At 51.6% G+C, this 22007-nt stretch overlaps 1 protein-coding gene and 1 non-coding gene across 2 annotated transcripts; both read right to left on the reverse strand.

Annotated features, from left to right (window-relative positions):
• Positions 1-1134: 1134 nt before the first annotated feature.
• Positions 1135-10217, reverse strand: EEF2 (eukaryotic translation elongation factor 2). The gene is made up of 15 exons (XM_045544801.1): positions 10132-10217; positions 8913-9127; positions 7805-7986; positions 7498-7709; positions 6963-7141; positions 6681-6786; positions 6058-6171; positions 5642-5780; positions 5334-5529; positions 4482-4740; positions 3889-3996; positions 3010-3363; positions 2567-2749; positions 2346-2478; positions 1135-1842 (listed from the first exon to the last, which is right to left on the reverse strand). The coding sequence occupies exons 1-15, from the start codon at positions 10132-10134 to the stop codon at positions 1649-1651; spliced, it is 2577 nt and encodes an 858-aa protein (XP_045400757.1). The 5' UTR covers positions 10135-10217; the 3' UTR covers positions 1135-1648.
• LOC123630884 lies at positions 7227-7291 on the reverse strand. The gene has a single exon (XR_006732823.1). It is a non-coding gene; the product is annotated as a small nucleolar RNA SNORD37 (small nucleolar RNA).
• Positions 10218-22007: the final 11790 nt, after the last annotated feature.

Here is a 22007-nt window from a genome sequence, read left to right on the forward strand (position 1 = left end):
TAGTCCCAGGTACAGAAGCTGAGGCAGGAGGATCCCTTGAGTAGAGTTGGAGGTTGTGAGCTATGATGCCACTGCATTCTAGCCTTGGTGACAGAGCAATACTGTCTCAAAACAAGGAGTAAACGGTATTCTAACTTTACTTTCACTCATTTTTTGTACTCCGTGTAAATGGAATAAAAAAGTGAGCTTGCTTTTAGATCAGGTTTCTTATTAAAGTGTGGGTAGGGCCTTGGCTGGAGCATGACCCCACGCAGTGTAGAATAGCCAGAGTGGCCCCTCTCCTTGCCAAGAACCCTATACCAGTACTTCACAGCCCACACTTGAGAACAAAGATAGGAAAACACCAAAAATGAAATTTTAATCTCAGGTAAGATTTGAGTGGATAACTCCAGAATTGTATAAAAGAATGTTAAAAGATATTATTGGCATTAAAAGTAGATTTGGCCTCCTACAATGTCCTAGGCACCGTTTTCAAAACAAATGGGCAGGCTGGGTGCGGTGGCTCACGCTTGTAATCCCAGCACTCTTGGAGGCTGAGCTGGGAGACCAGCCTGAGCAACAGCGAGATCCCCTCCCCACCAAAAAAAAAAAATTTAGCTGGGCGTAGTGCCACCTGCAGTCCCAGCTACTCTGGAGACTGAAGCAGGAGGATCGCTTGAGACCAAGAGTTTGAGGTTGCTTCGAGCTAGACTGATGCCATGGCACTCTACACTGGGTGACAGAGCAAGACCCTGTCTCACAAAAAACAAATACAAATGGGCTCACAGGAAGCTTTGATCTCAGGATAGGGTGTGAGCACACCGGCAATTCAGAGGATAGTCTAAGCCAGCAGTGTCCGTCCAGCAGCCCCAACCCCAGACCAACTGAGTGCACTGCAAATGAAATGACATTTTAAACTTCAGTTCCTTGGGGCACTGCTCCTACTTCATGTCCTCAGCAGTGGCACCTCCACCCAACATCCTACAAAATCCCACTGGGCAGCACCTACTACTGCCCTCTGGAAGCAGGGCCCAGGTCTTAGGCATCTGCATGTCCCTTACAGGCCAAGGTGACCTTTGGTAGCGGCACAGCACCAATGGCCCTGGTCCTGGCCTTTGCTCCCCGCAAAGAGGCCGCAAGAATGATGCAGAAAGATGTCATCACCATAACAAATTTATTATTCCAATGGCACTAATACAGCTGGACGTGCTCATGATCACACCGCACAGGACTTCCTGCCTTCTAGAAATTACCTACCCACTTGCTCCTTTCCCCTTTCCGGAGAAAAATGCCACTATGGGCCATTAACCCAAATAAAACTCTTAATGCGTTCATTTTAAAATTTTTTTGGACATCTGAGTTTCCCTCTGAAGAAATGGAAAAAAAAAGTTAGGTATCCCACCCCACCTCCCCCTCCACCACCGGCCAAATCAGTCCCTGCAAAGAGGGCATCTCTGCGACCTAGAAATAAATATCGAAAGAAACGGCATCAAGTGTTAAGGTTGAGCAATGGCACGGAGTGGCCCCGGAACCTCTCAGGTGGAGCATCACTGTGTCGGGACAGTCTGAGGTGTCGTCTGATAATGTGAGGACGTGCTGCTGTGGTCGAACTGGGTGTGGGTGCTGTGCCCGTCCCACCCAGGGTGGTGGGCGCTGCGGCCGGGACCGCCTACAATTTGTCCAGGAAGTTGTCCAGGGCTGGGATGCCTTCCTTCAGGCCTTTGCGCTTGCGGGTCTCCGCCACCACCTGGCTGGGGCGGCTGGTGTTGTCGAAGGGGTCTCCGGGCAGGATCTGCCAGTGGTCAAACACGCACTGGGGGAAGGCCTGGCCGCCCGTGTTGGACCTCAAGTCAGCGGTGAAGCCTGTGGGGACAGAGCAGGGAACAGGGCTCAGTGGGCTGCCCAGGAGAAGCAGGTCCTCCTGGGAACCCAGAACTCCTGGGCCCCACGGCACATGTGCAAAGGAGGGCGGCTGGGACAACACCAGGCCCTGAGGCCAAACATTGAGCCTGGTGCCCTGCACATTCTAAGGCCACTGAGGTGAGGCGTGACAGCCTTTCCCATGCCTGCTGCCTGCTCCTTGCGGGACCACCTGAGCTACTGCCGAGCTTCTCTTCCAACGTATGCCCTGAGCCATCCCTGAGACACACGCCCAAAGGCCTTCTCACCTTTGGGTAACAACCTCCCCACGTATGTTCAGTGACTCAGTCCACACAAGGTCAGGACTGGACTGCCCCCAGGTGGAGAGGGCGGCAGACTCCACAGACTGCTCCCATGGGGCCCAGGCAGGGAGGCACCCTGCTGAGCCCAAGAACCAGGTTTCCTTCCCTCTGGCCTGGCCACAGCCACATTGGGCCAGCACTTACCAAAGGACTCATTGACAGGCAGGTAGGCCTTGACGACAAACATCGGGGTGCCAGCCACCTGGGACTCCTCGAAGACATGACCCCGCTTCCTGTTCAGGACACCATAGATGCCACCAACCACTTGTTCTGGACACTGCCAGGAAACAGAGAGAAAGCCATTCAGCACCACCGGGCAGGGCAGAGCGGGACGCCAGAGGTCATGGGCAGGAAGGGCCGCTCACCTGGATCTCCACCAGATAGATGGGCTCCATGAGGCGAGGCTGGGCAGTCAGCACACTGGCATACAAGCAGCGCCGCGCCGTGGGGATGATCTGGCCACCCCCACGGTGAATGGCATCTGCGTGCAAAGTCACATCATGGACATCGAAGCGCACACCCCGCATGTTCTCCTCGCACAGCGCTCCCTGAGGGGGGGTGCAGAGCCAGGATCAGAGACTGAGTGCACACCAGCTCCCTCTCCGTGCCAAGCCCTCCAGGTCTTGGCCCCAATCAAACTGGGTGCATCTCATCTTGCATCTTCAACCCCTGCCAGGGGGCAGGACTTCGACCCCTCTCCAGAGGCAGGAAATAGGTGAGGCCCCTACACAGATATCTGCCTCCCAGGCCTATCCCCAGCACCCCCCAACCAAGGCCCCAGCTTGGCTCACAGGAGGTGCACCCTCACCTCCTTGGTGGCCCACTGGAAGCCGGCCACTACGCTGTCCTTGATCTCATTGAGGTACTGCACACCCTTGGTGATATCAGTGAGAATGTTGGGGCCAGTGCCATCGGGCCCAAAGCACCAGATCTTGCGGGCCTCAGCCACATCCCACTCATACTTCTCGGCCAGGTATCGGGCCCGCTGCTTCAGCTCCTGGCGGGCGGACACCTCGCCCTTGTCGATGTCCTCAGCCAGGCCATCAGGGAAGGGCCGCGCCTTCATGTACAGCCGGTTGTGCTTATTGGGGGACTTGGAGAGGCAGAGCACATTGGACTCCTCACTGACCGTCTCACGGTACGAGACAACTGGGTCGGATTTCTGCAGAAAGAATGGGAGGGAAGGTCACACACAGCCTCAGAGATAAGGAGGCAGAGGCCACATTCAGACAGGCATTCTCAAAACTTTCCTAGCGAGGCAGAGTTGACACGGCCCTGCAATGAGTGGCACATTTAGTCGGAAGGAATAGGACAATCTTACTCCTGGTGTGAACACAGGGAGTGGGCTAGGCTGAGCTCCACCCGCTGCCAGCAGGAGCGGGATAAACAGCGTCAGTTGGAAAGTGAGATTTTGCAAGCAAGCCTGACCTGAGCCTGTCACGCATGACCCTGTTTCCTCACGCACAAGAGTGTAGAGAAAGCTGCCACGCAGCTAACTCATAACCAGACCCTCATTCCTGCATCAGCTGAAGAGGCCCAGTGCTGGCTTTGGCCTGTGTGGAGCTGAACTTAGCCTGGGAGGAACCCAGAGCACGCAGTTGCCTGAGAAGGCCGGTGGACACCAAGCCATCCTGTCAGTGCCAGTCACCCAGCCCAACAGGGGGCAGGCGCAGCCCCCACGGCTCACCTTGATGGGGATGCAGGCGTGGTCTTCCTCCAGGTCCTTCAGGCAGATCTCCAGGTGCAGCTCGCCGGCACCGGCGATGATGTGCTCGCCGGACTCCTCAATGATGCACTGCAAGGGCCAAGCATCAGCCTGGGGCACTGACAGGCAGCAGCCTCAGGCCCAGGGGGACAGTGAACTTTAGGGATGGGCACAAAGCAGGTTCCACATCCCCTCCAGTTGGCGGGAGCTGCTCAGCTCCCCAAACAAGGCTTTAGAACAAGGTACCAGGGACCCGGGACCATCAAAGGCAGCAAGAGGCCCCATCAGCCTTCTGCTGCATCCTGGCACAATTAAACCTGAACAAATTTAAGATCCACAACCCATGGTAAACCTGTAGAAATCCAAGTAGCCTAAAACGGGGGGTGGTGGCTACCTGGGCAAAAAATCGCCACTTAAAGGGCAGCAGCTCTACTTGGGCAGGTGTGGGCCCCCTGCAAACCAGAGACCCCACTTTTGAGTCACTCAAATCTCAAAACCCTGGCAACCAAGTTGGCCACACCTCAAGCAGTAGCAAACTCTCCCCCTGCAGGTGGTGTCCGTGCCCTCGTGCCCACCTGCACCATGGGGTCCGACTTGGCCAGGCGCTTCAGCCCCTCCACCAGCTTGGGCAGGTCTGCTGGGTTCTTGGCCTCCACAGCGACCCTGACAACAGGGCTGACGCTGAACTTCATCACCCTCATGTTGTGGGCGTGCTCAAAGGTGGTGATGGTGCCCGTCTTCACTAGGAACTGGTCAACACCCACCAGGCCCACAATGTTCCCACAAGGCACGTCCTCGATGGGCTCCACGTAGCGGCCCATCATCAGGATTGTTCTGCGGAGAGTAGTAGGTGTCAGGGGGCTGGCAGCACGGCAAGGCCATTCCAGAGCTAGTGTCCCTCCTGCCTGGAATAGGAGTGATGCCCCTGCCCAGGCCACAAACCCTGGCTGCACTCTGTACTCAACCCAGATAACTAACTCCATGGGATTCTGGCCCATTCAATACCACACCCCATGCAGGTGCCTCAATTGTGTGCACAGAACCAAGAGCAGACAAAAGGCACATGGGCGCCCACCTGCTACCAACACAGGTAACGCTCCTGAGAAGCTGGAGTAAGCATTAGCCCATGGCTGCTGGGTGGGGACTACCATTAAACATGATCTTTAGGGTCACTGCCTGCTCTGAGCACGGAACAAGACTGTTGCCACCACCCTGGAGACCAGATAATTTGCAGCCCACTCTGAGCTGGCCTTCACCAAGCAGCCCGTTTCCCACGGTCACCTAACACCCCCAGGGACTTTCCTCATCCTCACTGGGCCATGACAAAACAAAGAGGCTGGAAATAACTTAATGCTGCTTGTCCCCACCTCCTCAGCCACCTGCTGAGCAGCGGAAGCAGCAGCCGCAGGTGGTGCCCAACCGCTCACCTCTGGATGGGCTTCAGGTAGAGGTCCTCCTTCTTCCCAGGGGTGTAGTTGGGCCCCATGATCCTGACCTTCAGGCCGGTAGACACCAGCCCCGAGAAGACACGTCCGAAGGCGTAGAACCGACCTTTGTCGGAGGTTGGCACCATTTTGGAAATGTACATCATAAGGGGGCCTTTGGGGTCACAGCTTTTAATGCCTGAAAGAAACGCCCAAGTGGGGACAGCTTTATGGCCCTGCAGCTTGTGCTTCCAAAATGCCTCTTGCCCAGAGCTGTGCACTATAGCTCTGGCACCCCCGTGCCCACATACCCATGGCAGCCTCGTCGTCTGGGGGCCCCTCATACAGCAGCTCACAGCGGTACTTCTGGGCCGTCACTGGTGAGGGCAGGTGGATGGTGATCATCTGCAGCAGGGCGTCCCCAGCAGGCAGCCAGCGGCGCATCACAGCCTAGGGACAGAAGAAGAAGGGCTTGCACAGGAGCTTGGGGCACCCCAGGATAATCAAGTGCTTGCCCTTCCTTTCTTCGGGACCTGAAACAGATAGGAGCCGTGTTCTCCTAAAAAGCGTGGCCCCTTCTAGAAAGGGGTCAAGGCAGTGCCAACAGCTGTCCCAGAGAGGACTGGCTGCTGTAATGCCTCAACAGCAAAGCGCCCAGAACCAGAGGTCCCAAGGGAGAAAGGCTGACAACCATGCCCCCAGATGGGGACCTCAGCGCCCTGCGCACCTTCAAGAGGGGTTTGCCTTCTTTGTCCTTGTCCTCACTGTCCAGCTTGATGTCCAGTTTTTCAATCAGTTTTGCCGTCTCCTCTTTCTTGAAATTCATGATCGCGTCAAACACCTAAATTCGTGATCATGAGACAAAACAACATTGAGGTAGGAAGCCACCACTGCTTCTGCTCCAGTGCATTTAGGCCAGGCATGGCACAGCAGCCACCCCGCACAGAGCCTGACCCACTTACCGCCAAGGTTGTGACCCCACTGAACAAATCCAAAAAAGCCTCACGGTAAATTATTCAAAGGAAAAAATCCATCTGACTATCAGGTGAAAAAAATCTTAACTTATGAGAATAGATTCCTGGTCAAAACTAACCTCCGCCTACCAGAGAAGCCGCCTCTTCCCCACCATCCACAGCCCAAGGACCTTGACGTAACGTGTCCAGGTGCAACCTGACCCTAAAAGTGCCTGCTCACTCTCTTGCCCCTGCCCGTGAGCTGCCAGCAGCAGGTAAGGTGACCTGTCAGGGCCTCCAGATGCAAGGAGGATGCTCCCATCACCACCAACAGCTCAAGGGTACCCAGCCAGGAGTCACCTGCCATGTGTGGCTCAACTGGGTTCCAGCTCCTCACCTTGAAGATGGGGTCTAGGATGAGCTGGCAGAATGTCCGGGGAAGCTTCTTCCCGTCAGCATTCGTGGCTGACTTGCTGAATTTGCCATTGGCTGGGTCAAAGTACCTGGCAGAAAGAAAGCCCAACCCATCCAGGTTAGGGGTGGGGTGACCCAGGTCAAGGGCAAGAGCTTGGGCAAGAGGAGAAACCACACGTCTGGGGAGCTTAAGCTACGTCCTGAGTGCCATCCCCACCCCACTGGAGTGTCCCAGATCCCCTGATCCCTGCCCCGCGGGGCTCACCTGTCACCCCACAGCTTCTTCATCATGTCCTCCACTTTCCTGGCCCGCTCAGCGGGCCCAAGCTGGCCCTCGCCCTTGGCTGCAAACTTGGCCACATACATCTCCGCAAACTGCTTCAGGGTGAAGGCCCAGCCATGCAGGCCAGACCCAAAACCCACAGTGCCCAGGACAGGGTCGATCTGGGAAAGCAAGAGGTGAGTGGCCTGCACGGGCGCCCAGGCAGACCTGCAACTGCCACCCCACCACCCCACCAGGACCCTAAGGCCTCAGATGCTCTATTTCTTCACTAGATGTCAGGTCAAAGTGAAGAAATGTCAGTCATCACGTGGGACCAGCCCTGCCTGCTGGTGGGAGCCTCCAGCCCAAGGGAAAGATCCAGTCAGATGGGAAAACACCCCACCCCTTTCTGTGCCACCCCATCATTTCTGGGATGGGTACACATCCGGTCTTGAGCGCCCCCAGGACAGCTCTCCAGGCCAGGTCAAAGCCCTTCAGGTTGCTGGGCCCAACCTCGTCAGGAGGGGAAGGGTCGTACCATGATGTTGCCCATGGGGCCGCTCTCGCCCTCCCCGTAGGTGGAGATAATGACGTTCACGTTCTCCACGATGCGCTGGAAGGTCTGGTAGAGCTCCTCAGGCTCCAGCTGCAGCTCGAGCAGGGCGCGGTCCATCTTGTTCATCATGAGCACGGGTTTGATGCGCTCGGCAATGGCCTGCCGCAACACCGTCTCCGTCTGCACACACACGCCTGCGGGCAGTGGGGGCAGGATGGATGTCACCCAGAGGCAGGGAAGGTCCAGTGGCCTAGGTTCCAGGCCCTGAATCGGGGGACCTGCTGCTTACCTGACACACAGTCCACCACCACCAAGGCGCCATCGGTGACTCGGAGAGCAGCTGTCACCTCCGAAGAGAAGTCCACGTGCCCAGGAGAGTCAATGAGGTTGATGAGAAAACCAGAGCCGTCCTTGCTCTGCTTGATAAAGTTCAAGTCGTTCTCAGAAAGCTCGTAGAAGAGGGAGATGGCACTGAGGAGGAAAGGAGGGGTCAGGAGGCCGGAGCCCCTATGGCCTTCTGTTGTCCTACCCGCCAGACCCCTGGGCTCAGCCGAGGTTCCGGCCCAAGGGAGCCAATGATGGCGTCAACAGCCAGAGCCAACACTGGGCACTCTCCACCCTGTCCCCTCCCCCTCTGGATTACTCATCCAGAGTCAGACTTCAGGTTTCCCACATGGCAGCCGACACACCCCCTGCCTCTACCAGGGATGCGGGACTCCAGGTACCAGTGCCCAGAGCCCCCCTCTGGCTTTGCGGGAGTCCCCACACCTGGACTCAAAGTAGCAGTTACGTGACCAAAGCAAGACTACAGAAGCCCCAGAAACCACTTTTGCCCTTTTTCTCTCTCCTCCAGCCCCAGCTGAGATGAACCAGTGAGAACCTCCCAACATCACCAGCTGATGACAGACAGCAGTGACAATCACTTACCCTACACCACTTTGGGGGCAGAAAATCGTCACAGGAGACTATCCTGGGCAAACACAACTGCTTCTCAGCATCCCTAGATGCCAGCTACACCCTCCACCCCCAGGAGCGACAACACTATGTCTCCAGACATTACCTAGCATCTCTTGGGGCAAGAGGCACACAAGTCCTCCAAGCACAAGCAGGGAGAACCCCTGGGTTAAGCATTCTCCTCAAGACCCCCGCCAGCTCCCAAAGCCTGCCCACCCACCCCTGTGCCTCTCCCCATCTGTCTCACTACATACGACCTCATTCTCTTCCCTAATTTAAAATACTAGCTCAAGAACATGATGGTGGAAACGTTTCAGGGGGACTGTGAAGGGAGAAGGTTTCAGTGCCCACAGTTCTGCCCCCCCCCCACTGGGGCACCCCTGGCCTCCAGCTGCCAGGCTGGCAGCCCCCACCCAGGTCCAGAGGGCACCGTGGCAGCTCACGTTGACTTGATGGTGATGCAACGCTCCTGCTCATCCTTCCGGGTGTCAGTGAAGCGAGTCTCCCCGGCCCGGGCCGATGCAATGATGCCTGCCTTGCACACCAGGGAATCTGTCAGCGTGGACTTGCCGTGGTCCACATGGGCAATGACAGACATGTTCCGGATGTTGGCCTTCTTGTCCATGATGGCCCGGATCTGGTCTACCGTGAAGTTCACCTGGGGGAGAGGGGGTGGCTCAGACCAGCCTGGCATTCCAGGAACCTGGCTTGGCACAGAACATCCAGTCGATACTAAACTCCCAGGGCAAAGGCCGGGAGGGGGCTGGTGCTAAATTGTCCCTCAATGCCCACCCAGTCTTCTCGCCAGACACCCCTTGAAAACCACTCCCCCAACCTCCGAGGAACCACTGATTCCAACTGTCATTCAGAATTGACAACCCTGAGGACTGAAAAGTCTCCAGAAACGACAGCAAATTTCCTTGAGACCAAGCACAGTACCGGGAAATGCCAGATGTCAAATATGGAATGCATGACACTTCCCCCAAAACGGCGTCCACGTTGCCACTAGGTCACCCTGGCTTCCCTCAACCAACAAACCTCTTTAAAACACAAGGTGACCCCTCTGCCTGGGGGATCAGAAAGGGCCGGCCACCCTTGGGGAGCGCGAGCAACACCACCAGGCACAAGCCCACACCCGGGCCCCAAAAAAGAGCTTTTGGCACTTCAGAGTCACAGGAAGGACAAGGGCCCAAACCAAGACTGCACAACATCAGGAGGTGGTTTTCGGGGTGTCAGGCGACTTTTCTACGTGTCGCTTCCCTGGTTTTGCCCTTTTCCCGCTGCCCACGGCCCCCGGCAACAAATCGACCTCCAACTCGTGGCCCCCGAGTTACGTAAGGCGACTCCCCGCTCCCACCGCGGTGCCCGCCGTTACAGCCTCTGCCACATCGCACCCAACCCCCATCCCCGCCACCACCCCCGCGCCGGCCGGGCCCGGGCTCCCGCGAGGCGGCGGCGCCCCCGGACTGGAAGACGAGGCTCGGCAAGGAGCCCGGCGCGCAGACATGGCGGCGACCGCTTCCCCAGCCCCGAGTCCGCCGCCGTCGCCGCCATGTCTTCTCTCTCCCTATCCAGGCGGCCACAGCGTCCCAGGCTGGGCCGCGCCGGCCTCACAGAGGCCCCGCCGCCGTTCCGGGACACGAGCTGAACAGGGCTGCTCACCATGGTGGCTGATGGCGGTGGATTCTCCCGGGTAGACCCAACTGAGGCGAGCCGCGCCGAAGATGGCGGCGACAACGGCGGAAGAGAACGCTGACGTCAACGCTCAGCCTTTTATAGGCAAACGCCGGTTGGGCGGATCATATGACCGCGCTGCGGGGGCGGGGCAAAGCGTCGTTCCGCGCAGGCGCACAGAGGCACGTCTCCGTGTTAACGCATTGGGTACTGGCCCGGGTTGCAACAGGTTACGCGGTCAGCGTCCCCGGGGGCAGTGGTGGTCCCCAAACTGGGCGCGCCCCTCTGGTGCGCACTGTTCAAGTGCACAAAACGGAGAGCCTTGTTTTAGCTGAGAACAATAATCATAGCAATTGTATTAGCTTCAAAAATGCCAAGCACTTCTATTAAAAGCACATTACAAGATGAATAAAGTCTTTGGACCCTTCCGAATGTCAATTTCCCGGTTTGGGCATTGTTATGTAAGATGATATCCCCCGGACCAGCAGAGAGAAAGGATACTCACGACTTCTATGTACTGTTTTGCAACTCCTTGTCTATTATTTAAACATAAAAAGGTTTTTAAAAAAATAGGTATCATACCACCATTATGTGCTCATAATCATTAAAAGTAAAATATATATTTTAAAAAGGCGTTAATCCCTTTTTTAGCCCACAGATATATACTGAGCGTCTACTATGCACCAGGCATTGTTACAAATCTTGTGGATACAGCAATGAACAAAACACCTTCCTGGCTTCATCAAACTCCATGTTTTCACACTAGCCAGTAGGGTTTCTCTGTGCCTCAGTTTCCCCGTCTGTAAATTGGGAGGAGGGAGGTAATCAGTACTCCCTGATTTTGGGGGGAGTAGAGTAAAATGAACTAAATACATGTACAGGGATTAGCACATTTCCTGACACCCAACGTGAATACACGTTAGCTATTTTAATTAGTTTTCATTGCTATTAATAAAACGGTTATTTCATTTCAGGGGCTGGTTTGCCGGGTCTCCGACACCCGGCTAAGAGCTTTTCCTTGCGCAATCTCATTTTCTATTTCCTGTCCTCTCCAGAGGGAGGCGCAGGAAGACTGTTTAGCATTTGTGTCCTAACCTGACCCTAAGAAACAGTTTTCTGTAGTTCAGATCTTTGGCTCAAGGAAACGAACTGATATTCCGTTGAGTATCTTCTTTCTAATGAACCCAGGTCCATGCTCCAGTAGGCACTCAGTATTTCTTGAATCGACCAAGGATGTTCCCCTAGCACCATTCGTTCTGCACCCCCTTGGGTAAATTTTTCCCAAAACTCACTCTCTAAAAAGGAGAGGACTGCAGTGCTTTTCCTGGGCTGGGAGAGGGGGAGGTGAGTGTCCCCAAAAAGCGATGCAAATTTGAGCCTGGACTCTGAAATAAACCTGAACCCTCCTCCCTCCCCCTGCAAATACTTTGCGCACTCTTCTTTATAAAGCCCTGTCACAGCCCTGCTGTCATTTAACCAGCGATTGCTCCAGCCATCCCCATTTAACCCAGGAGGAGAGGCGGGTGGAAGATGCTCAATAAATACCTATTGAATGAGCGGGGCTCGGAGCGGCAGAGGGCGTGGCAGGGAGCAGACGTCAGCAGCACCTGCAGCTGGGTTCCAAACTCGTTTTGTGGGCTGGCTGAGACAGGCGCATGCGCCATGTGGGAGACGCGTTCTTTGAGCAGATGGGTAGCCGGTTTTTCATTCTTAATAATATATTTTTTTAATGTGTAAATGCACCGAGCGCCTACTGTGTGGGGGGTTCCCTAAGAGGCACGTCGCAGCCGTTTCTTCCTTGCAAAGTGGGGGCATTTCAGAGAGGCAATGCCTTGGGTTTCATTCAAAGGGAGGGTTGGATTTGCTCGCGAGGGAATGCATTGCTTACGAGAAATTCTAATGAAATATAAGTTACAGAACTTGGGGGAGAGTTTAAGGGGAGTAGGGAAAGACCCCCTTCGTGGACAGGTGTCCAACCCCACAGGTGCACAGACGGAGCCAGGTGTAGGCAGGGAAGCTCTCCGCACTGTCATCCCCATGCCCACGATTAGCAGAAGCCACAACCAGGTCTGCTGTAGTTAATAGAGTCGTAAATACAGGTTGGGGTTAAAGGGTGGGGAACAAGAAAAAAACAAACAAAAAAAACCTCTGCAGGCAGGCTCCGCTGCGCATGCGTCCACTGCGGCGCCCTGATGGGGCAGAGGCCTCGGCAGCGGCCCCTGCTGACCAGCGGTCGCCACTGCACCCGTCTCTTATTACGTATGGGGCGCTCACTAGGTGCTGGGCACACGCCCTTTAAATCAATTAATTCACTTAATTCTCTCCACACCCTGGGCTTTGGGTGGGCTCCTTTATGCCTGAGGAAACTGAGGCTCAGAAAAGTTGAGTCATCTGCCCAAGGTCACACAGTTAGTAAGGGGGGAGCCAAGTCCCACCCAAAAAGGCGTGGTTTCAACAATAAGCAACCCTGGCCCACACTGTTCCCTTGATGTTCTTCAGATTTGGTTAAACTGAGCCAGATATCCTGAGTTTAAATTCTGGTTCAGACCTCACTGGCTGTGTGACGTTGGGCAAGTGACTTGACTTAACCTCTCTGAGCCTCAGAGGCTGCCTGGAAAACATTGAGTAATAACAAAACCTATTTCGTGGGGCTCTTGCAAGACATAAATTAATATATAAATAAAGCACCCAATATAATAGAAATAAAGCACCTAGTATACAGTGCCAGGTATACAGTAAGCGATACTTAAGAGTTTGCTCCTGTTATAGACTGAGTTGCAGTTCCCCAAAATTCCCATGTTGAAATCCTCATCCCCAACAACTCAGACTGTGACTGTATTTTGAGATAGGGTTTTTAAAGAGGTCATTAAATGGAAATAAGGTAATCAGGGTGGACCCCAATCCAATAGAGAGAGATCTCAGAAGAAACCAGCCCTACCACCTTGACCTTGGACTTCTAACCTACAGAAATGTGAGAAAATAACTTTTTTGTTTCTTCAAGCCAATCTACGGTACGTCATTATGGCAGCCCTAGCAAAACAATATAGCTCCTATTATTGGTTAGAAATAATAGATTTTACATATTGCAATCATTCCTTCTATGAGCATTTATTGGCACCTACTGCATGCTGGCTGGGACTGGGACTCGGACAAGGCCGGTGAGGCACTTGCCTCAGGTGCAAAATTGAAGGTAATGCCAAAAAAACCCAGTCACCATGATAATTTTTTTTTTTTTTGAGACAGAGTCTCACTCTGGTTCCTGTGCTAGAGTGCCATGGCGTCAGCCTAGCTCACAGCAACGTCAGACTCCTGGGCTCAAGTGATCCTTCTGCCTCAGCCTCCCAAGTAGCTGGGACTACAGGCATGCACCACCATGTCCGGCTAATTTTTTTCTATGTATATCTTAGCTGTCCATATAATTTCTTTCTATTTTTAGTAGAGATAGGGTCTCGCTCTTGCTCAGGCTGGTCTCGAACTCCTGAGCTCAAACAATCTGCCCGACTCGGCCTCCCAGAGTGCTAGGATTACAGGCGTGAGCCACTGTGCCCGGCCATATTATTATTTTTAGAGATGGGAATCTAGCTATGTTGCTCAAGCTGGTCTCAAACTTGCAACCTCAAGTGATCCTCCCACTTCAGCAAGCCCAATCGCTGGGATTACAGACATAAGCCACTGCGCCTAGATAATACGTTCAAAAAAAAAAACACCAAAAAGTCAAAAGAGTCCACAATGAATGAAACATCACATTTTCAATAAAAACAAAATCAGTATTGGTGATTTTTCTTTTTTTTTTGAGACAGAGTCTCACTCTCTTGCCTGGGCTACAGCGCCATGGCATCAGCCTAGCTCACAGCAACCTCAAACTCCTAGGCTCAAGGGATCCTCCTGCCTCAGCCTCCCTGGTAGCTGGGACTACAGGCATGTGCCACCATGCCAGGCTAATTTTTTCTATTTTTAGTTGTTTGGCTAATTTCTTTCGATTTATAGTGGGGGGGGGGCGGATCTCACTCTTGCTCAGGCTGGTCTCGAACTCCTGAGCTCAAAAGATCCACCCGCGTCGGCCTTCCAGAGTGCTAGGATTAAGGCGTGAGCCACTGCAACCTGGCCTGGTGATTTCCTCTTTTGCCGCAGGGTCCAAAAGGCTCTTCATTATTTAGTCCCAGCCCTGCTAGATGCCCTGATGCAGGTTGAATTTAATTCTCCCTCAAGAGCCTTGGGAAAGGTCAGGCGAGGTGGCTCACCCCTGTAATCCCAGCACTCTGGGAGGCCGAGGTAGAAGGATCACTGGAGGTCAGGAGTTTGAGGCCAGCTTGAACAAGAGCAAGACTCTGTCTCTACTAAAAATATAAAGAGATTAGCCGGACAACTGAAAATACAAAAAAATCCTGGCTGGGCATGGTGTCACACGCCTGTAGTCCCAGATATTCGGGAGGCTGAGGCAGGAGAATCGCTTGAGCCCAGGAGTTCAAGGTTGCTGTGAGCTAGGCTGACGCCACTGCACTCCAGTCCAGGTGACAGAGGGAGACTTTGTCTTAAAAAAAAAAAAAAAAAAAAAAAAAAAAAAAAAGAGCCTCAGGAAGGTGCATTTTTGCCCTCCTTGGAAGGTTAACCAAATGGGTTTAGGGAACAGGAGCTGCAAGCAAAAGTTGCAGCCTGTGACTGCTGAGTTATGCAGAGCCTTAGTAACCACCAGAAAGCCCTTCCCAGGGACAGCATGCAGCCCCAGTTTACAGAGGCACAAATTGAGGGTCTCAGCCCACCAGGACTCTGCCCGCCGCCTGGGACTCCAGGCCACACCTTAGGGACTTCCTTTAGAGCCCTAAGCAAACTGTTTTACATTTCTTTGTTTGCAAGCTGCCCTAGGGGACCTCCTGGCTGGGGACTTTCCAGCAAGCCTGGCCCCTCCTCACCTGCAAAAGCACCCATCAGCTTCCCCCTGCTTTTCACCTTCTCCCCTAACTCGATTCCTCAGCTCCCTCAAGACTCCAGCACTCACAGGGCAACACGTATTTCCTGGGGGCACAGCTATGAAGGAAACAGACAAAAATCTCTGCCCTCAGGTAGCTGGCCGCCAGTGGAGGAAGTAATCAAATATTAGCACAAATCGACTCTCCAATTGTGCCAGGAGCTCTGGGTAGAAAGAACAAGGAAGGACAGGGTACGACAGGAGAGCCATGCAATCTAGCCTGGGGGATCCAGGAGGGCCTCCTGGAGGAAGTGACTTTGAAGCTGTTATCTGAAAGGTGAGAAAGAGTTAGTGGAGCCAAAGTGGAGAGGGCCATCCAGGCAGAGGGAACAGCAGGTACAAAGTCCCTGGGGTGGTGGGAGCCACGGTGGAGAAGACGAATGAAAGCCATGAGTCTCTGCTGTTACCACCTCTAATAAGTGAGTGTAAACACAGAAGCTGATATGGTATAGGGTTACCAGAACGCAAAAACAAACAGGAGGGGCTGCTTCAGATGCACTAGCCAGGGCATGTCTCTAGAACAAAGTCATAAAGGGCCCCATAGAAAATATTGAAAATATTTTGGCTTTTTGGGCCATGTGGTTGCAGCACAAAAGCAGCCATAGACAATACGTAAATGAATGGGCATGGTCGTGTGTTTCAATAAAATTTTATTTTCGGGCACCAAAATATGAATTACATACGATTTTTATGTGACTTGAACTAGTATTCTTTCAGTTTTTGTTCTTTTTCTTTCTTTCTTTCTTTTTTTTTTTTTTGTGACAGGGTCTCACTCTGTCGCCCAGGCTGGAGTGCAGTGGCATCATCATAGCTCACTGTAGCCTCCAACTCCTGGGCTCAAGCGATCCTCCTGCCTCAGCCTCCTGAATAGCTGGGACTGCAGGCACATGCCACCACGCCTGGCTACTTTTTCTATTTTTAGTAAAGATGAGGTCTCCCTATTGCTCAGGCTGGTCTCGAACTCCTGACCTCAAGCAATCCTCCCACCTCGGCCTCCCAGAGTGCTGGGATTACCGGTATGAGCCACAGCACACCAGGCCTGTATTCTCTTTTTATGACTCTGCCACAGTGTATTAATATTTATCCATTTTACTGTTGGTGGGCATGTGTGTGGTTTCCAGCTTGGGGCTGTTATGAGCGATGCTGCTATGGAACGTTCTAGCATGTCGTCCCGACAGCATTTCTGCTGGATGCATACTGAGGGGTGGAATTGCTGACCATGCGGTGTGGACACATCCCTTTAACCAAAGTGCAAACCAGGACGATTTGCAAAGTGAAAGGGGCACTGGCTTAATTGTACCAGGATGACGGTGTACACCGGGCCTCTGGGATGTGTCCTTGCTCTGCACAAAGTGAACACATGAATGGAGACCCCAATGAGAAGAACCCCCTATATATCTTGTGCCCACTCTATGCCCGTTTGTAAAATGGAACCACCTAGTCCTGGCCTACATCAGTGGATCTCACCCAAGAGGATGCGCCTCCCATCCCCAGGGAACACTTGGCAATGTCTGGGGACATTTGTGGTTGTCAAGACTGGGGGCTGCTCCAGACATGGGGTGGATGGAGGCCGGGGACACTGCTCAGCACCCTGCAGTGCCCAGGAAGGACGGCCCCGCCTCAGAGAATTATCTAGTCAAATTGTCAGTGGTACTGTGGCTGTGAGACCGTGAACATGATTGTTTGAAATTGTAATATGCTCTAATTATTTCAGAGCTGCCATGCAGATTGTGGCCTCTCATTCCACGCATATTTAGGGAGTACTTCCTTTCGGCCAGGCATTAACTGCCAGGCTGGGGACACAGCTTAGAGTCTAGTGGAAGTGAGGATGGGGAGAGGATGGGACAGATCTTGCAGGGCTTGGTGGGCCCCAGGGAGGACTTGGGCTTTGACCCCAAGGGAGGTGGAAGCCACAGAGGGCTGTGGGCAGAGGAGGGACAAGACCTGACTCAGGTGCTCACAGGCGCCCTCTGGTGGCTGCCATGGGGAGGACAGACTGTGTGGCGAGAAAGACAGAAGCCTGGGAACAGCTTAAAAAAACGAGTCCGATGCCCGAAGTTCCCTGTTCCTTGGGGGCAACAGAAACCCAGTGTATGAGCAGCACCCGCCTGGGCTCGTGGGACCTGGGAGACTCGAGGAACAGATGCCAACACGATATTCACTCTGCTTGTCAACGTGTGAGTAAAAACATCCTCCGTGGGCCAGGCGTGTTGGCTCACGGCTGTAATCACAGCACTTCCAGAGGCCAAGGCAGGAGGATCACTTGAGGCCAGGAGTTCGAGACCAGCCTAGGCAATACAGCGAGACCCCATGTCTCCAAAAAAATTAAAAATTAGCCGGGCGCAGTGGCACACACCTGTAGTCCCAGCTACTTGGGAGGCTGAGGCAGGAGGATCACTTGAGCCCAGGAGTTGGAGGCTGCGGTGAGCTATGATGACACCACTGCGCTCCACCCTGTCTCAAAAACATTTAAGAAAGCCTTTATTTCTTGTGTTTTCTGCCAGCTTCCATGAAACAGTGACGGGCTCACTTGTTGGCTTACTAGGAGGGTGGAATCCCAGAACCTGATGCTATTATTGGTCCCATTTATAGATGAAGAAACTGATACAAAGAAAGCAGGTCAGTTTTGTGGTGTGTGAGTCCCTGTTGCTGCCATAACACCCTATCACTAAGGAACGCAGTGGTTGGAAACAACACACATTTCTTATCCCACAATTCTAGATGTCAGAAGTCTGAAATGGGTCTTACTGAGCTAAAACCAAGGTGTCAAGAGGGTTGGTCCCTCCTGGGGGCTCCAGGGGAGAACTGTCTCCCACCTTTCCCAGCGTCTAGCGGCCGCCCGAGTCCCGCGGCTCGGGGCCCTTCCTCCCCCTTCAGAGCCAGCAGTGCAGCGTCTCCCAGTCTCTCTGCCTCCGACCCTCCTGGTCCCTCGTGGGAGGGCCCTGTGCTGACACTGGGCCCCCTGGATAATTTAGAATAATCTCCTTATCTGAAGATTCTTTTTTTGGTGGGGAAACACACGCACAAGACACCGTTCTTGGTCCCATCTGCAGAGCTGCTTCTGCCGTGTGAGGTCACATACCCACAGGTTTCAGGGTTTGCGACTTGGACATCTTTGCAGGGCATTAGTTTGCTTACCACAGGTGGTAAAGAGAATACAGGTAGATCGAACGACCTGTGCAAATGTCCTGAGGCCAGCAGGGTTTTGATTCATTGGAGAAACTAAAGACAGACCAGTATGGACTCACTGAGGAAGCAAGGCCTTACGGGAATTTGTCATGGACCCTGGTGGACCCACTAGGAGTGCCTTCAGCTGCAAGTACCATATGGAACAATTCACAGTGCCACAAACACATAGAGGCTTATTTTGTTCCCCACGTAAGAAGTTTAGAACAGCATTGTCTGATACAAATATAATACGATCCATTGACCACTGCTATAGTTTAGATGTCCCATTCCCCAAAGCCCCCAAAGCCCCTCACCAGAAGCAGATGTTGGCACTGTGCTTCTTGTACAACCTGCAGAATGAAATAAACCTTCTTTCTCTATAAATTAAATAAATATAACATATCATAGAAACGTAAATACAAAACATGCTTATAACTATAAATATAACATAAATAAAAATATAAAATTTAGTTACAAATATATAAGTACAAATATAAACATAAATATATAATTTATTTATAAATATATTTATAAACATAAAATTTGGTTATAAACATATAATTAGAAATATAAATATACAAATATACATATAAACATAAAAATGAAATTTAATTATAAATCTATACGTAGAAATATAAATATATAAATAAAATAGAAACATAAACTTTATTTATTTATTTTTCTTTTTTTACTTTTTAACTCACTTTTTCTCTTTTATTATCTTTTTCCCCAAAATCATGGCTTGTTGGACATAAACTTTATTTATATACACAAATATAAAATATATTTATAAATATAAAATAAACAGAACCAAATAAACCTTTTTTTCCTCTTTAAAAATTACTCAGTCTCAGGTATTCCTTTACAGCAACACAAAGCAGACTGAGAAAACAACTTCCTACCATACTTTACATGTTGTAAAGTCAAACTATTTTGTGGTAAATTATCTCATGCTTCTGCAAATTCTAATAAATTCTGTCTATGGCTTAAAAAAAAAGAAATATAATGGCAGCCACATTTGTAATTTAAATCTTTCTGATAATCGCAGTAAAAAATTTTAATAGGGGCCAGGCGTGGTGGATCATGCATATAACCCCAGTATTTTGGAAGGTGGGGGCAAGAGGATCACTTGAGCCTGGGAGTTGGAGGCTGCAGTGACCTGTGATGACACCACTGCACTCCAGGCTGGGCAACAGAGGAAGACCCTATCTCTATTAAAAAAAAAATTCTGATGGGTGAAATTAATTTTAATCATGCATTTTATTAAATCCAATATATCCATAATATCATCATTTCAACATACAACCAATCTAACAATTATTAATGAGATATTTAATATATATTTTTAGAGAGGCAAGTTCTGGCATAGGTCCAGTCACTCATTGATATTGGAGCCGGCATTTCTGAGTGTCTCCTGACCTTTTCCTCATAGTTGCAAGAGGGGTGCTGCAGCTCCACGCATCTCATCCACATTCAAATTAGAAAGAAGCAGGGAGAGGGAGATAGCGCCAGCGATAGCTATCCCTGTAATCAGGGTAGTGAGTGATTTGTCCTCATCCCCCAGGCCGCTTCGGATCTGTATCCTACGGACAATTTCAGCTCCAAGAGAGGTCAGGAAAGCATTTGGCTTATTAAACCTCTTCAGAGGCCAGATAGGGAGATGGAGGAATGGCCAATCAGCCAACTGGTGCTCCTGCAGCTAGCTGGGAATGTGATCTTTGTTCTTCCCTCCAAGCCTGTACCTGCGCTCTTCAAGGTCACCCTCACACAGTATTCCTTCCTATCTTTGGTCAGCCCAGATTTCCTTCCCCGAGCCTGGCTTCAGGGCGGTGCACAGACGCATCAGCTCCTAACTTCCTAATGCTCACGCCTATTCATGCCCGGGCCGTACCCCCTATTCAGAAAAAAGTTAGGTAAAATTCACATAACATAAAATTAACCACTGACCATTTAAAGTAGACAATTTAGTGGCATTTAACATATTCCCAATATTGTGCCATCATCACCTCTATCTAGTTCCAACACAATGTTTTTTTTTTAAACACGGTCTCCCTAGAGTACAGTGGCGTCATCATGGCTCACTGCGTGAGCCTCAGACTCCTGGGCTTGAGTGATCCTCCTGCCTCAGCCTCCCAAGTAGCTGGGACTACAGGTGTGCGCACCACATCCAGCTAATTTTTTTTTTTCTGTAGTTTGATGGGATCTCGCTCTGTTGCCCAGGTTGGTCTCAAACTCCTGGCCTCAAGTGATCCTCCTGCCTGGGCCTCCTAAAATACTAGGTTTACCATTACCACCCTGCCAACCTGTAATAGTACTTAAAAAAGGAGAAAGAACAACAGTGAAAAGAAAGGATTCCTCTGCTGCCTCCAAGAGAGGAAAAAGAAAAAAGAAAAGAACCCACCCTGGTGAGCCCTGGAGGTGAGGAGGGCAGTCACTCTTATCTTTCAAACCAGACTTCCAAAGAGACAGAATCTAGCATTTGACCAGCCTCTGCCCTACAAACGGTTTTCCAGTAGAGTCAAGTACCTCCAGTCGATAAGAAAAAGTTTTCCTTTTCCTTTTGCAGAAGAATTCCATTAATAAATAAAGGAATGAAGCTGCCACTTGATGGCATAAGAATGAACTAGAGACATGACGTTTTGCAACCTTTTTTTCCCTTTACCTAAAGGATCCACTTGGGTAGACGTTTTGCAACGTCTATAGAAATTATTTGTACTGTATATTCAGGGCAACTTGACTCTATGCTCCCAGGGTAAAAAAATATGACCCTTTTGATGTCATGCAATAGGCTGGGTGCGGTGGCTCACGCCTGTAATCCCAGCACTCTGGGAGGCTGAGGCAGGAGGATCACTTGAGGTCAGGAGTTTGAGACCGGCCTGGGCAAGAGTGAAACTCTGTCTCTACTAAAAATAGAAAAATTAGCCGGGCATGGTGGTGGCACCTGTAGTCCCAGCTACTCGGGAGGCTAAAGGAGGAGGATCGCTTGAGCCCAGGTGTTCACAGCTGCAGTGAGCTATGATGACACCACTGCACTCCAACCTGGGTGACAGAGCAAGAGCCTATCTCAAATCAAACAACCAAAGAAACAAAAGACAGACACAAAAGGACAAATCCTGTGTGGTTCCACTCACAGGAGGTCCCTGGAGTTGTCAGAGCCACAGAGACAGGAAGTAGGATGGTGGGTGCCAGGGGCTGGGGAGGGGTGGGGAGTGAGTGTTTCATGGGGACAGAGTGTCAGTTTGGGAAGATAAGAAAGTTCTGGAGATGGAGGGTGGTGATGGTTGCACAGCAATGTGAATGTGCTTAATGCCACTGAACTGTGCACTTAAAAATGCCTAAGATGGTACATTTTATGTTGTGTATATTTTTACCACAATTTTAAAAAATGAGGTCAGATCTTGTTATGCTGTCTGGGCCAGAGTGCAGTGGCTACTCAAACTCCTGGGCTCAAGCAAACTTCTGGCCTCAGCTTCCTGAGCAGTGGGACTCTAGACACGCACGGCTTTGCCTGGCTGGAATTATTCTTTTATTTTCCTTGGGGACTTGGTCATTGGTAACACGCAGACACACAGCTGATTTTTGTATCTTGGTTTTGCATGCTGCACTGTGCTGCTGCGTTCATCTCTTCTAACCGTTTTACTGTGGATCACTCGGGGTTTTCTACCTGTGTGATCACATCATCTGTAAAGAGAGATAACTTCCCTTTTTCCTTTCCAATGTGGATGCCCTT

This window comes from Lemur catta, chromosome 1, assembly GCF_020740605.2.
Source record: "Lemur catta isolate mLemCat1 chromosome 1, mLemCat1.pri, whole genome shotgun sequence".
NCBI lineage: Eukaryota > Metazoa > Chordata > Mammalia > Primates > Lemuridae > Lemur > Lemur catta.